This window comes from Mirounga angustirostris, unplaced genomic scaffold, assembly GCF_029215605.1.
Source record: "Mirounga angustirostris isolate CCGP_5_RB_7025 unplaced genomic scaffold, mMirAng1.0.hap1 SCAF_9, whole genome shotgun sequence".
NCBI lineage: Eukaryota > Metazoa > Chordata > Mammalia > Carnivora > Phocidae > Mirounga > Mirounga angustirostris.
The window spans coordinates 24,835,109-24,850,700 of record NW_026991717.1 but is presented as its reverse complement, the minus strand read 5'-3'; the positions used below and the strand labels follow the sequence as shown (position 1 = coordinate 24,850,700).

General features: G+C 33.6%; 1 protein-coding gene across 6 annotated transcripts in view; it reads left to right on the top strand.

Moving 5' to 3' along the window:
• Window positions 1-15,592, top strand: part of UBE3A (ubiquitin protein ligase E3A) — a 98,933-nt gene that overhangs the window by 48,243 nt on the left and 35,098 nt on the right. For 5 of the 6 annotated variants that reach the window (XM_064570038.1, XM_054513377.2, XM_045899572.3 and 2 more), the window contains one exon: window positions 9,924-10,231. The exons of the other annotated variant lie outside the window; for it this stretch is intronic. In XM_064570038.1, the coding sequence (XP_064426108.1) occupies window positions 10,039-10,231 (193 nt within the window). In that variant the 5' untranslated portion in view covers window positions 9,924-10,038. The remainder of the gene's footprint in view (window positions 1-9,923; window positions 10,232-15,592) is intronic. 6 annotated transcript variants of the gene reach the window in all.

Genomic DNA, 15,592 nt, shown 5'->3' with positions numbered 1-15,592 from the left:
ACATCTCTCTCCCCTTTTGTTATTGATGACACAAATTACATCTTCTTATCTTTTGTATCATTCAACATATATTTACAGTTCTAAAAAATGTTTTCATCTTTCAGATTTATTTGAATTGATTTACTCACCACAATTACAGTGTTACAGGATTCTGTATTTGTCTATATATTTACCTTTACCAAACATCTTCATATTTTTGCAAGATTTTATATTGTTTACAGTCTTTTTTTTTTTTTTTAAGTTGAAGGACTTGCTTTTGCATTTTTTGTAAGGCAGGTCTAGTAGTGATGAACTATCAGCTTTTTGTTTATACTTGGAGGTCAATTTATTTTTTCTTCATTTTTGAAGGTCAGTTTTGCCAGATACAGTATTTTTGGTTGGTAGTTATTTTTTTCAGCACCTTGCATATATTGTCCCACTTCTTTCTGGTCTTTCTGCAAGGTTTCTGCTGAGAAATCTGCTGATAGTCTAATGAGAGCTGCCTTGTACCTGACTAGTTATTTTTCTTCTGCTGCTTTCAAGATTCCTTCTGTCTTTGACTTTTGCTAGTAATTATAGTGGGTTTTAGTATCTACCATTTTGGATTCATTATAGTTGGAGTCCTTCCTACCTCTTAAAATGAGATGTCCATTTCCTTCCTCACATTTGGTAGGTGTTTGACCATTACTTTTTCAAATAAGCTGTCTGCCACATTCTCTCTTCTCCTAGGATTCCCCAGATGCATATATTGATCAGCTTGGTGGTATTCTATAAGTGTCTTAGGCTTTCTTCCACTTTTCATTTTTTTAAATTTCCTCTCAGTAATTTTTTTTTTTTAAAGATTTTATTTATTTATTTTTGATAGACACAGCGAGAGAGGGAACACAAGCAGAGGGAGTGGGAGAGGGAGAAGCAGGCTTCCTGCTGAGCAGGGAGCCCAATGTGGGGCTCGATCCCAGGACCCTGGGATCCTGACCTGAGCTGAAGGCAGATGCTTAACGACCGCCACCCAGGCACCCCTGACTCAGTAATTTCAAGTGGCCTGCCTTTGAGTTAATTTCTTCTGCTTGACTAAGTCTGCTGTTGATCCTCTCTCGTGAATTTTCAATTCAGTTATTTTATTCTTTACCTCTAGAATTTTTGTTTGGTTCTTTTTTATGTTTTCTTTTTGTTGATAGTCTTATTTTGTTCATGCATGGTGATTTCATCTAGTTGTCTCCTGAGTTCTCTTGTAGCAAATTGGGTTTCCTTAAGGCAGTTATGTTGCTTTTTTGTCAGGTAATTCATAGATCTCTGCCTTTTTTTTTTTTTTTTTTTTTTTTGGAGAGAGAGCACAAGTGGGGTGAGGGACAGAGAGAGAAGCAGACTTCCCATTGAACAGAAAGCCCAACAGGGGCTGATCCCAGCACCCTGACCTGAGCTGAAGGCATATGCTTAACCAGTTGAGCCACCCAGGTACCCCATATCTCTGCTTCTTTAAGGTCGTTTCTAGAGCTTTATTTTGTTCCTTTGATTGGAATTGAACTGTGATTCCCTCTTTTTTTGTGTGGCTTTTTTTTCTTTTTTAATATATGCCTTTTATTTTGTTGTTGTGTAGATTTTGCTTTTGAAAAAACAGCCACCTCTTACAGTCTCTGTGAACTGGCTTCATAGAGGGGCAGACAGACAGACAGACATCTTGGTATCTCTAAAACCTCTTACTAGAGTGTATCTTCTTTGGACTTAGGCTTGTAGTTTCCTAACTGAAGGGGTTTGTTGATTACTTTTTCAAGAGCTTATAGTCTTTTACCCTCTTAATATCTTTCTTCAGGTTCTCTGGTGCTGCAACAAGCCGTGAACTGTCTTTTGTTTTCTGTAGCCTCTAGGCATTCAGTGTATGCTGGTTCCATCAGTGCTCCAAGTCAGGCCAGACAGAAACTAGTCCCTTCAGCAGCTCTTCACCCCCCAGAAATGAGAATGTTGGACATAATTCCAGTGGGTGAAGCTGTAGTTGGGCTTTTCATCATGATTATGAACTGTAACTCCAAGGTTTACTCAGCTCCCTAAACCCCTAAAAAAGAGTTTAAGACTGAGCCAAATATTTATAATGCAAAATAGTCAGTTAACCAGACCTTTATCACCGAATTCATAACATATTGCTTGGTCATTGGTAGATCATCAAGTATATAATTAACCAAGGAATAAATTTTCTGTTTTGATTATATTTGAATCAGAGAAAAAGTCAAAGACTATATTTCATGATTATCACAGAGAATTGATAGATGTAGTTCACTAATGCCAACAAGTATTTTGTGTTTCTCCCCTTTTAGGATCTTATTGGAGGGAAGTAGATGGATATAGTTTGGTGTTTGTTCATTATAACTTCACTGTAAAATGTGACACTTTTTAAAAAACAAAAACAGGTTAAAGTTGAATAATTTTATATAAATATTTGGTTCTACAATTTTATTTCATGTTTAATGTATAACAGGCACTCTGGGTATTGAGATTATACCTCAAAGTAATGCTTAGGTATTATTATATTAAACGTTTTTATTATAGTAAAAATACTGATTTATAATTATAATTTTTTCCCTGAAAATTATATCTTATTCTATAGTTAATGGCTTATTGGTTGGATATGGTGGTAATGACTTCACAATCATAGATTCAGTCTTGAAATAATTTAATATTTCATGCAATTCCATTGTAACAGACCCAACTTTAAACATACCATAACTGTGTCACAGATGTCTTAATGTCATCCATTTCTAAGAGGTGTAATATATCTAGGAGACCATTGTTCACTTCCAAAATTTTTGTGTTAAATGCAACTTTGAGGGAGGGGGTGGAGTGTTTACAGAGGCAGCATCTCAGAAGGAACAAAGAGATGTACTTACTTTGAGAAACCACTAAGTAAGTGGTTATTAGCTTTTTAGACATTATATAAGCCTTTTATCTTTGGCTTCTTAACTCATATCTTTATTTAACTTCATATTCAATTAAAGTCACTCTACTTACATTGACTTTTTTTATCTTTGCCTTTTTATCTCCTTTAATTATTCTGTACTTTACCATTAGTTTTTATGTTGCATGTCACAGTTACTATTTCTTTTATGTTCTATCATTGTTTTTAATTCTAATTTCAATCTTGTTTGCTCATTGTTCACTAACATATCTGTACTTTCAGACAGTAGCAATTTTTGTGGCTTCATCTTCTTCGTTCCTGTATTCATTACTTATTTAATACAGGAACAAAGAAGATGAAGTTTAAGATCTTTTTTCAGCTCTCATCTTCTACATTGTTGGCAGCCATTTCAGTGGTTCTAACCCCAGTGGCTTGCCATTGGCATAGGAATATTAAACATACTTTCCTAGTATTTGTCTCCATGGTAGGTAAGTTAAGTTGCTATGCATAGTTATGGTCAGCTTACAACTTTTATTTTTATCATTATTGTAGGCTGTTTTTGTTCTGTTTTTGTTTTGTTGAATACTGGATTGATTCAAAAACTAGATTTAAAGTCAGAAAACACAGTAATAGTGCCATTGATGACATGTTGGTTTTCCTTTTTCAGCTACTGATGGCTGAAACCATTTCTTCTGCCAGTTGACCGCTCTAAAAAGTTACAGTGTGGTGACAGTATTTTCTCCCAGTGTTTTATTTTGAAAACTTAACAAACATGCAGCAAAGTTGAAAGATTTTTGCAATTGACTCAATATGTCTATCATCTAGATTTTACTAATATTTACCTTGTTTTATCATATATCCTTTTGTCCATCATTCCATCTTTTCTTTTTTTTTTTTTTCCATGCATTTCAAATTGCTGACCTCAGTGCCCTTCCCCCTCAGGTGAAACTATTTTTTTAAGATTTCTGTCAGCTTTTCTAGAGTAAGTTTGGCCTCCCACATATAATTTATTTGTAGAACTGTCTCACAAATTGAGCCTTAGAAATAAAATAAGTAAATAGAAAGTATTGTCTGTTTCAAATGCATATTTTCAGTTGTCTACTTTAACTTTGAGAGCTTTCTCACTAGAAGATCTCACTTGCCCTCCATCATTGATTCAAGAAAAGTCGTGAAATGTGAGGAAATGATAGAAAGTAAGCCATATTTTTAACTTTGAGGAACCTCCATATTGTTTTCCACAGTGGTTGTGCCAGTTTGCATTCCCACCAACAGTGCAAGAGGGTTCGCCTTTCTCCACATCCTTGCCAACAGCTGTTCTTTGTGTTGTTGATTTTAGCCATTCTGACACATATGAAGTGATACCTTATTGTAGTTTTGATTTGTACTGCCCTGATGATGAGTGATGTTGAGCATCTTTTCATGTGTCTGTGGGCATCTGGATGTCTTCTTTGGAAAAATATCTATTCATGTCTTCTACCCATTTTCAAATTGTATTATTGGTTTATTTTGGTGTTTTGTAAGTTCTTTATATATTTTGGATACTAGCCCTTTATCAGATATGTCATTTGCAAATATCTTCTCCCATTCTGTGGGTTGCCTTTTAGTTTTGTTGATTGTTTCCTTTGCTGTGCAGAAGTTTTTTTTTTTATCTTGATGAAGTCCCAATAGTTCATTTTTGCTTTTGTTTCCCTTTCCTCAGGAGACATATCTAGAAAGAAGTTGTTATGGCCGATGTCAAAGAGGTTACTGTGTGTGTTCTCCTCTAGGACTTTTGTATTTTCAGTTGCATTGCTAGGTATTTACCCAAAGAATACAAAAATACTAATTCAGAGGGATACATGCACCTCAGTGTTTATAGCAGCATTATCTACAATAGCCAGATTATGAAAACAGCCCAAGTGTCCATCAACTGATGAATGGATGAGGAAGATGTGGTATATATACACAATGGAATATTACTCAGCCATAAAAACAGAATAAAGTCTTGCTGTTTGCAACACCATGAATGGAGCTAGAGTGTATTATGCTAAGTGAAATAAGTCAGAGAAAGACAAATACCATATAATTTCACTCATGTGGAATTTAAGAAACAAAACCAACGAACATGAGGGGGAAAAGGCAAAAAACCAAGAAACAGACTCTTAACTATAGAGAACAAACTGATGGTTACCAGAGAGGAGATGGGTGGGGGGATAGGTTAAATAGGTGATGGGGATTAAGGAATGTACTTGTTGTGATAAACACTGAGTGTTGTGTGGAAGTGTTGAGTCACTATATTGTACACCTGAAGCTAATACACACTTTATGTTAACTAACTGGAATTTAAATAACTTTTTAAAAAAGAAAGTAAGCCATAGCTCCACTTCTTGTGGAGTGGCAGAGTAGCAGATTATGAGTGGCAGAAAAGGTGTCCCTAAAGGGATCTGCTTGGGGAAGGAGTCTCTTCATTTCTTTCCTTTTTTCTGTATCGTTTTGTTCTTTTCTTTTTTTCTCTTATCCTTTTTCTTTCTCTCTCCTTTAATCATAGTTGGGGAAAAGTACACATTTTGCTGCATTGATTTGCTGAGGAGTAAGAGTGAGCAGGCCATGTGCTTAGATGGAAATGTCACGGAGAGCAAAGAACACAGACTCTAAATTAAGAGTTGGGAAATTTTTTCTGTTAAGGGCCAGGTGGTATTTATTTTAGGATTTGCAAGCTGTACAGTGTCTTAAAACTACTCAACTCTGCTGTTGTAGTGCAAAAACAGCCATAGACAATAATTAAATTAATGACCTTGGTTATGTTTTAATGAGACTTTTGGTCACTGAAATTTGGTTTTCATATAATTTCTGCATGTCACAAAATATTTTTTTTCTGACTTTGTCAACCATTTAAAATTGTGAAAACCATTTTTATCTTGGGGGCTACAAAAACCAGGTGGCAGGCTAGGTTTGGCCCACAAGCTAAGATTTGGTGACTCCTACTATATAGGGATTAACATTGCACAACTTATTTATAAAAATGTCATTATTCGTGTCCACGTTCCCAACATGGAGGCCTTTTATATGCTCTAAATTAGGTGGGGATACAGAATTGTAGAGATAGTTCAGGGTATCATTGGTGTGAGTAAAGAAGAAAAATGTTTAATATGGTTGGTTCCACGGATAACGTGGAGGTTCTGGCATGGCCTCCTTTCAGTCCTGTCTCATCTGTGTAGCTGCTATTTCTAGGTCTTGGGCAGAGAAGCAGACTGAATAGAGGGGCCTACTTTCTTCTGTCTGGTATTAAATCTCCCCGTAGTGGTATGAAAAACCCCAATTTTGAGTCAAGCCTGGGCTCAAATCTCTTATTAGATGTGTGACTTGTTATGTAACTGCTCTGAACATCAGCAGAGTGATGGCTTATATAGCTAATTCATAGACTTATGAGGATCTTAGTAATAATCATAACAGTAATAGCAGCTAACACATGGTGTTTACTAGGTGCCAAGCAGTGTTCTAACTACTTTATATATATTAACTCATTTAATTCTCTCACAGCCATGATAATCGTTACGTATACCATCACTTTAATGATGAATCTGAGACACAGAAATGTTAAGTAACTCATTCAAGGTCACATAGTTAAGTGGCAGAGCCAACATGTGAACTTGGGGAGTCTGGCTTCAGAGTGCAAGCTCTTAGTTAGTAGGGTTTACAGTCTTCTAAAGTGGGAACATCTATAGCACATAGGTTCTCAGGAAATTACAGATACATTAACTTTACAGAATGTTGTGGTATCTTCCTCAAAAAGCTTGGTGTACTTGTGAGATTGCGGATATGCATAAATATGAGATTCAGATTTTGATTTTTCAGAGTTTTTGCTTTTTTTTTTCAGTTACATATTATGGGAATTTTTTTTTCCTTTAGGAGTTTTTAGTACTGTTATTGTTAAGAATTATTTTGAAATGAATCACTTTCTGTGAGACAATATGGTGGAAATGACTTAGACTCCAGAGCCAAAAGACCCCTGACTCCTATCCTTGTCCTGATTCTGCATTTTTCTTCGTGTGATCTTGAGTACATGATTTTACTCTTTCAGTTCTGTCTCTTTTAGCTGTGAACTGAAGATAATCCTCATGGGATTCAAATGAGATAACCTGTGCCAGAGTGCCTAGCAATATGTCTAGTATGTTACCAGACACTCAAACACTAGTACTGTGTTTGCCTGTTTATTACATAGAATAACCTAAACTTTAGAACTGAAAGATGGGAAAACTGAGGCTCAGGGAATTACTTGTTTAGGATTGTACAGGTTATTAGAGGCAGAAGGAGCTGTCACTTAATGCAGGTCTGCTAATTTCTCAGTCTTGTCTTATTTTTACTGTTCACACTCCTTTATGCATTACATACAGAAGCATTATGTAATATGACTGGGTTTTGGGGGGATTTTTCTTAGGACAAAACCTGACATTCTTATTAAGAAAATAACTAGTGTTTGGTTTTTGAATTTTGATAATTTATCATTAAAAAGTCATATGGACAATTTAAGCTTTGAGGTTATTCAAATCATGTATTTGTATATATACCAAACTAGTGTTTGGTATTTTGAATTTTGGTGATTAATCATTAAAAAGTCATATGGACAATTTGGTAAGCCTTGAGGCTATTCAAATCAAAATGTTAATACATTTTCTCCATATTTATTGATTTTTAATATAGAAGTAGCATGTTTATTATGGAAAAAATAAATTAGAACCAGAAACATTGAGGAATTTTTTAAAAACCTATTCAGTCACATCGGTTAGAGAAAATGTTAACACTTTGAAGTAAAAGTGGCCTCATCTTACATTTACAACTTTGTAACTGATTTTTTATCAATTAGTGATAAATGAGGAAGACTTGCCAAATTCAGATGTTGGTAATTTTCATTTAGTCCATTCTGTGAATGGTTATCAGTTCATTTAAATAATCCCGTTGTTGGCATGTCACTTTTTTCCAGATTTCATAGAAACAGTGTATTTTTGCAAAATTGTCCTATTATTTTCACTTGATCTCTGATTTGTATAATTCTCTATTAATTTTTAAGACTTTGATATATGTTCATAATTTTTCTACAGAGTAGAAATACAGTCCATTTACATTTTCTTTCTGGAAAGCCACTGTATTTCGGGATAGGATGGTTTTATTAATCTCCCATTCTTTAGTAAAGGATAGCAACATATGGTGTAAATCTTCCAGATTCTGTATTTCTCTTTTACATGTTGTCACTTTAATATTTTGCATAGTGATATATCTGGAATAATAATCTTTAATTTTCAAAAGTTGGATTGTTTATAGCTACATGTAATAAAATAACTATTAAGTGATGCCCATGCAATTTTTAAGTGTGTTTTGTAGGGTTTTTTTTTTTCTCTCTCTTTGCATGCATGGATTTGCATGGGACATCTGGAAAATAGCATCAGAATGAATTGAATGTTTCTGAATTACAGTTGACCCTTGAACAACATAGGTTTGAATTGTGTGGGTCCACTTACATGCAGGTTTTTTAAAATAGATATATAAACTACGTATTGATAAATCCAGTACAGTACTGTAAATGTATTTTGTCTTCCTTAAGATTTTATATTTTCTTTTCTCTAGCTCACTTTAATGTAAGAATATATATAGTAGTACATATAACATATACATATAACATATGAAAGTGTTAATCACCTTTTTATGTTATTGGGAAGGCTTCTGGTCAATGGTAGGCTATTTGTAGTTAAGGGGAATCTAAGGTTATATGCAGATTTTCAACTATACAAAGGGGTGGCACCCCTAATGCCAACATTGTTCAGGGGTTAATTGTGCTTGTCTTTGTCACTTACCTTGATAGATTAGAGACAAAGTTCTACTTTTGAGACAAAATTGGACTTAACTAGTATGTCCCTTATCTACTTACTCATTTGCCTTCTTGTTCAGTTTCTCATGATTAACAAGATATAGCTCACAATTAACAAGATGTGAACTCTGTTGCCAGTTGCCATTTAGTCTTACATGTTAGTAAGATAATTGTAGGAACATTTTGAGAGTCAAGTAAATTTTTTTAATCGTTTTGATTCTTTGTAGTTTTTATTCCTCTGCATATGAATTTGAGACCAAAAGGAATAGCTATGAATGAATATTTCTTTGGATCCAGTAGACTACTTTCTTTAAATTATGGTAATCTCAAATCATCAGACAGTAGAAGCATAGATTTTAGAGTTGAATAAACCATAGAGATAGATATTGTAGCCCAGCTTCTTGCTTGATGAAATAATCTCTTCTTCAGTATTTTTGGAAGCGCTGCTGGAACAGCCAGTTACGAACGTGAATCTACATATTTTAGGTTCACAACGTAGTGAAACATAAGATTTTGCCCTAAGGGAACTTAAAATATTCCTTGTTTCTATGACATGGGATTAATGAGCAAGTTCACTGACATGTTTTGGGTTCAAGATTGTATGCTCAGAATCATTTTCTTGCAGTATAACACACTTTGGAGATTACATTTATAAGTTTATTTTTAAATCTCCCGTATCGTAGGTAATTGGAGAAAAAACTTTCTTTCCAGATAGAAGTTGTGTTAACTATAAATCAAGTATTTACAAACTATTAAAACAAAATAGTAATTATATAAAGGGAAGTTGGATTGATACTTTAACTTGACTCTCATTTTCTTAATGTTAGTTTTTTTAAATGATAAAATACAAAAACTCTTGGCCATAAACCTTGTGATTTTCATCTGTTGTACTAAATAATTTAAGCACGTATACCATCAAACAAGTTTTTTTCTCCCTTTTTTTTAAACCAAAGAAAAGCATATTTTATTTCAGCAATGATTTTGATAAGCATTGCTGTTCTTTATCATAGTATCTTAGGCAGTATTTTATCAAACATTTCACTAGTTAAAAGTTTATATAAACAGTGGATCTTCATTTTCTACACTCATCTTAATACGCATATTTGTTACTTTAGTGCTTCACTAACTTGCCTTGCCTTAAGATCTGTTGAGCTTTTTACATGAGAGCTATACTAATCTTAATCACTGTGCTTGTTGTTTGAATGTTTGCTACAGGAAGCGAGCAGCTGCAAAGCATCTAATAGAACGCTACTACCACCAGTTAACTGAGGGCTGTGGAAATGAGGCCTGCACGAATGAGTTTTGTGCTTCCTGTCCAACTTTTCTTCGTATGGATAACAATGCAGCAGCTATTAAAGCCCTCGAGCTCTATAAGATTAATGCAAAACTCTGTGATCCTCATCCCTCCAAGAAAGGAGCAAGCTCAGCTTACCTTGAAAACTCGAAAGGTGCCCCTAACAACTCCTGCTCTGACATAAAAATGAACAAGAAGGAAGGACAAGGAGCAAGAGATGATTTTAGAGGTAAGATGTTCTATTTTTAATTGAGAATTTTTGACTGAAAACCAGATTGGAGATTTATTTAAATAAAATGTGTAAGGTTTTTGTTTGTTTTGTCTAATTGTGTGACATTAGGACATGGTAGTATAGTGGTATTTATTTACCACTCTATTTATTTGTTTATTGTGGTAAAGGACAGCACTAATAATTGAAGTTATGATTTAACAACATTTTAGTGTTCTGATGGTCCCTAGTTAGAAGCAGATTATATTCCAAAAGTTCCTTTGTTAATGGATTGATTGGAAGTTTTGAACATTTTCCACTAGGAAAAATGTATTAAGTGGTAATCTCCTAAATTAGACCACAAAATCTAATTAAATTATCAAATAGCTGGATTGAATATGTGGAATGAGTTGTGGAACCCTAGAACTATGAGGTGAAAGAAGCAGAAAGAAGTGTTGGCAGTCTTTTCCATTTCTGAGGGCAAAGCAAAATTTTGTAGCCATTACTTGAGAAATAATTCAGTTTTTCTTTCTAATATTCTTCCCATATTCTGCTCAGTTTCTTCTAGGCATTTGGCACACTCATGCTGCCAAGAATCATCATCACCTACCAATGGCAGTCTTCACCTAAGCTCTTGTTTTCTAAATGATCCTGTATTCCAAATTGTTTAAAATATATATGTATATTTTATATATATACATAATATAAATATATTTTGTGTGTGTATATATATATATATATATATTTTTAATCTTCAAATCCAAGCTTTCTTTTCCTCAGTGAAGATAATCAGTGTTAGTAACAAGGTAATTGAATTTCTGAATAACTGAAAGGGCTCAGCCCTACCAGAGGAATTGTATTTTAAAAGAAAGCTTTTTGTTTAAGACATGTATAAGTTGGAGAACACCTCTGAAGTTTTCAGTAGCATGATTTAAATGCAGATTTAATTTAATTGGTGACATGGAATTGTGTTATATCTTTTACTCTAACCTCACAGTAAAGGTGTTTTCATAACTTGATAACAACTTTACACAGCTTCAAAATGTGTGGTTCTGTTACATGATTTAGCTCACACACTGTGGATAAGTATGTGAATGTTGTCAGTATCTGTAATGGGGAAGTTGCATTGACTCCATTATACACATTTCTCCAGCAAGTGTGCACCACAGAGTAATAGTTACTAAATGTAGAATGTGCTGGTGCAGTTGAATGCAGCCAGCTATAGGGGATTATAGTAGAGGGTGGATGGACACATCTCTTTGTCTATGTGCTTCATCATAGGTGCTTCTTGAGTGGTTATTCCCAGTCTTTGTTTCCTATTTTTGGTCAAGTCTGTGTAATTTAGCAGTTCCTTATACTTTCTTCCAATATGCTACTCTGTTCTCCTACTCCCTTTTTTCTGTAATTTTCTATTTACTGTATTATTTTTTCTACTAGGAATTACAAATGCTTTAACTACACTAGTACTTTTATTTTTATTGTTAATTATATTTGTTGGTTCTCATTACAAAAGTGTATATGTGTTGAATAGTCTGCAAACTGTTTTTTGCGTAAAAATTTTGTTAAGTGTAGAATTTTGTAGATTAAGTGTCTTTTCAGGAATATACATACATTACAGAATATACAGATATACCATAGAGGAATGTTTCTTCATTTAACATTTTCTCAGTAGAACATCTCTTTTTATTGATAAACATTGTGAATGTTTGTGTCTCTAATTTTAATGTTCTTTAATTTATGTCTGAAAAACTCAGTTCAATATTTTAAACAAAACACTATCTAGGGAAAGTATTGGTGCATTTTATATGGAATTAGTAGAGTGTCAGAATCACTTGAAGGCATTCTGAACAGCACGTCAACAAAGGGTGTCTGGGTCTAGAGTGTTGCTGTCCCTTAAGATAGGTCATGTTACTCATGAAGAACAACTTTTTGTTATTAAGTTTATGACTTGATGATTTAGGAAGCAGAGTGTTTTGTGCCTTAACAAGATAGTTACTTATCATAATTATTTACTCTATTTTGGTTACATTTTAGGAAATAAGGGGTTTTTTGTTGTAAGAAGATATTATAATTTTTTCCAATTAAAATAATCGGAAATAAGCTCCCAGTTAGCAGTTTCACACTTTTCAGGAAGAGATTACTGGTGTTTAGCAGAAGATGTCTATACAGTTTCCCCCACTATCTGAAAGTAGAGCATTTCTATGAAACTTTCATGAGCCAAAATGGCATACACAGTGAAGAAGCAATTACCATTACTTTATATGGAAACATTTTGAGGTTCCCTTATCCAAAAAAAAAGCCTCTCTTAGGCTTTTCTGATACCTTAGGACACATCTTGCTAATGGATGTACAAAATGAATTGAGATAAACACAGATAGATGCCTACAGACACAGTTCAAGACTATGGTGACTTGAGGCTGAGATGCTGAGTGTAATTTCTGGGGAAGGAGATTGTCAGTGCCACTTGCGCTCTTCACAGTATGTGTTGCCTCTATAATGGCTTGCAGTAAAACAAACACTAAATGCTTTTTTGCTTTTTAACTTTCTTACTATAAGTGAAGTAGCCTAGTGGGAACTTTCGAAAAGGAAGGAATACCTACATATCGTAATAGAACAGATCTAAAGATTAACTCTTAAAGAGTTAAAGCCCATAAAAGAAACTATAGGTGTTGACAGTCTGGTAGCAGGGGCCAAAGATCAGATTCATGGTGTGGTAAAATTTGGTATTTTTGTGGTTGAACTTATACAGCTGTTCATTTAATGATCATTTGCATGAAGGTAGAAATCACGTTAAGAAATTTTATATGTTGTACAGTACATGTATATGAGTCCATTTGTCACAGTGAAGACTGAATTACCTATGTGTCTCTAAAATTATCCTCTGCTTAATTTAAGTATTTGTTGACAGGCCTGCCACTTCCTTAATAGATTAAGACTTTGTCAGTACTATAGTGTATTATATTTGACCAATATAATCTCCATAAAATTAATAGACAAAATATATAATTTGTTCTCTTTCCTGTAAAATAATGTATCTGAATAATTTATTCAAAATGCAAAGACTATTTGGGGTGCTCCATTTTTATTTCTTCCACAATTTGATGGTGTTTTTATTGGCCTATATAGCATTGTCTTATGGAAAATGGTCTTGAGATATTAGTAAACATTGTTTTTAATTTTTTAATTTGAAGGACAGTATTTTATCATTTGTAGAGACATGTATAGCTTTTGCTTAATTTGAAGATGGTATTAGCTTATTTTATATACTAATAAAATCTAGGAGATTCTTTTGTTGTACTCAAAATATGAGTTAATCATGTTTGACCCCATTTATCAGGAAAATAAACCCTCAGAAGTTCATCAGTGGACTTTCAGTTACGTAATCGGCAGACCTGTGCCACATGTCATCCCTCAGGTGCAAATGAGGATTAGAATACGAGTGTTTAGTTTTTACAGTTTCTGTATGATGGCATGTCAGAGAAGAGGGGGTGAATAAATTTGGAGTTAGCCAGCCTACAGTGTCTGTCCAGATATATTAGAGAGTTCGAGGAAGACCAGAGTTTCATAAGATCACCTTTTAGATACTTAATGATTAATAATTAATTCTAGTTTGGAGTTAGAAGTAATCTAAGTAGAAAATTTAAGTTGGCATATTCATGTGAACTAAACTAGTATTAACTCAGGACACAAAACTCTTGGGGTACTATCCAGCATTGTTTGTAGACATTTTTTTATCAGTTGAAAATTATATCCTTTATAGTCCGTCATTAACGGTTTCATATCCTTTTAGTAATTGGTTAGCCTTACCTGTTTACCAACATTTGAATACTTTCAGCAATAGCAGACATGTATGATAGTCCTTAAGGATCAAAAAAAACATACATGTACATATAAGTAACATGGAACTTTCAAGTTTTTGAATTATCTTTGCCCAGAGCATTCATTCTGCCTTTAGCTATTAGAACAGGTAATATCGTTGATTTGTAAAGTGAAATTCTATTATCTAATGTTTAAAGGATATTTTAACTTCTTTTATTAATGAGGTGGTTTGACTCTAGGGTCAGAATATTTTTATTTTTGTATTTTTATTTGAAATACAATCATTTATGTTCTTGTTTGAATATTAAAACAGTTTATTTTATCCCCAGTTACCTGATATTCATGCAAGTCATAAGAGAAAAATAGTGTCGAGGTATATTTCTCAGCTTTGGTAAGGTGAAATTTTGTGATTATTTAGCTTATCTCAGATTGTAAGTGAGAAAATGAAGGGTGGGTTGTTTTTGTTTTTGTTTTTCTTTTGAGAATAGATCATGAGAGTTGAGTACATGAGAGCTAAGCTAATTTTAATTTTAAAATGTTGGGTTTTTTCCTTCTTTTTTTAAATTGAAGTTCATGTTAAGTACCGGGGAGTTTATTATTTGAGGTGTTGAATCTATGAGTTGTCAATTGTATGATTCTCCAAGCATTGAGATTTACTACTCCTTGAGTTGGAATGTTTTACATGGTTTTCCTCTTTAATCACTGTATTCAGTGCTTTCTATGAAAAAGTTGAATATTATGAAAGCTCAGATTAAACTGCATGGAATAAATTAACATTTGAGTAGAAGGTGACAACTTGGAGTTTTAGAAAACAGCATGTTAAAATTCTTTTTGTGTGTGTTTGAGTAAGCAAAGCATAAGAGAGGGAACACACATGGAGTTTCTCTTTATTGTTCTAATGTGTTTCATCCAGTGGCATTGCCTTTTGGGAGTGGAATGCTTACACATTCCATAACCTCCAAACTTACTCTTCATTCCTCTCAAGGGGATATACATATAGATTTAAATTTTGTTGGTGAAGAGAATTAGAGCCATATGTTTATCTGGTTTTTATCTGAAAGGGAATAATGGCAAATATAAAAAGAGCAAATATAAAAGTATTTAAAAAGGTGATAATGGAGGTCTAAGCTACTATTTAGAGACAGATGTGAGAGGGAAGTAAAATGCATGCCAGCAAACTGCTATACTCTCTCACCCCTGCAATAGTAACTGGCTCCAGAGATTTTTGTCTCAAAAATCATTGAAATGTTCTTTCCTTTTTTGTTTCTTCTGTGATTTCATTAGAATTTCAACTTGTTAACATTACTATAACTCTGAAAATGTGTAATAAATTGATACTTGGTTTGGCCTTTCATTGCCTCCTGTCATTTTTGCCTCTTACAGGGTTATTTCTTTATGGGGGAGAATGGATGTAATAGAAAAACATAATAAAACTCCCTTGGATTTAAATAATACAGACTGCAAAAATAATAGTGATAAGTTGCAAAAACAATCAGCTTATCTTACAAAATTTTTATTACCAGAAAAGTACCAAGAAGGATTAAGCATAATTTAGACAGTCTA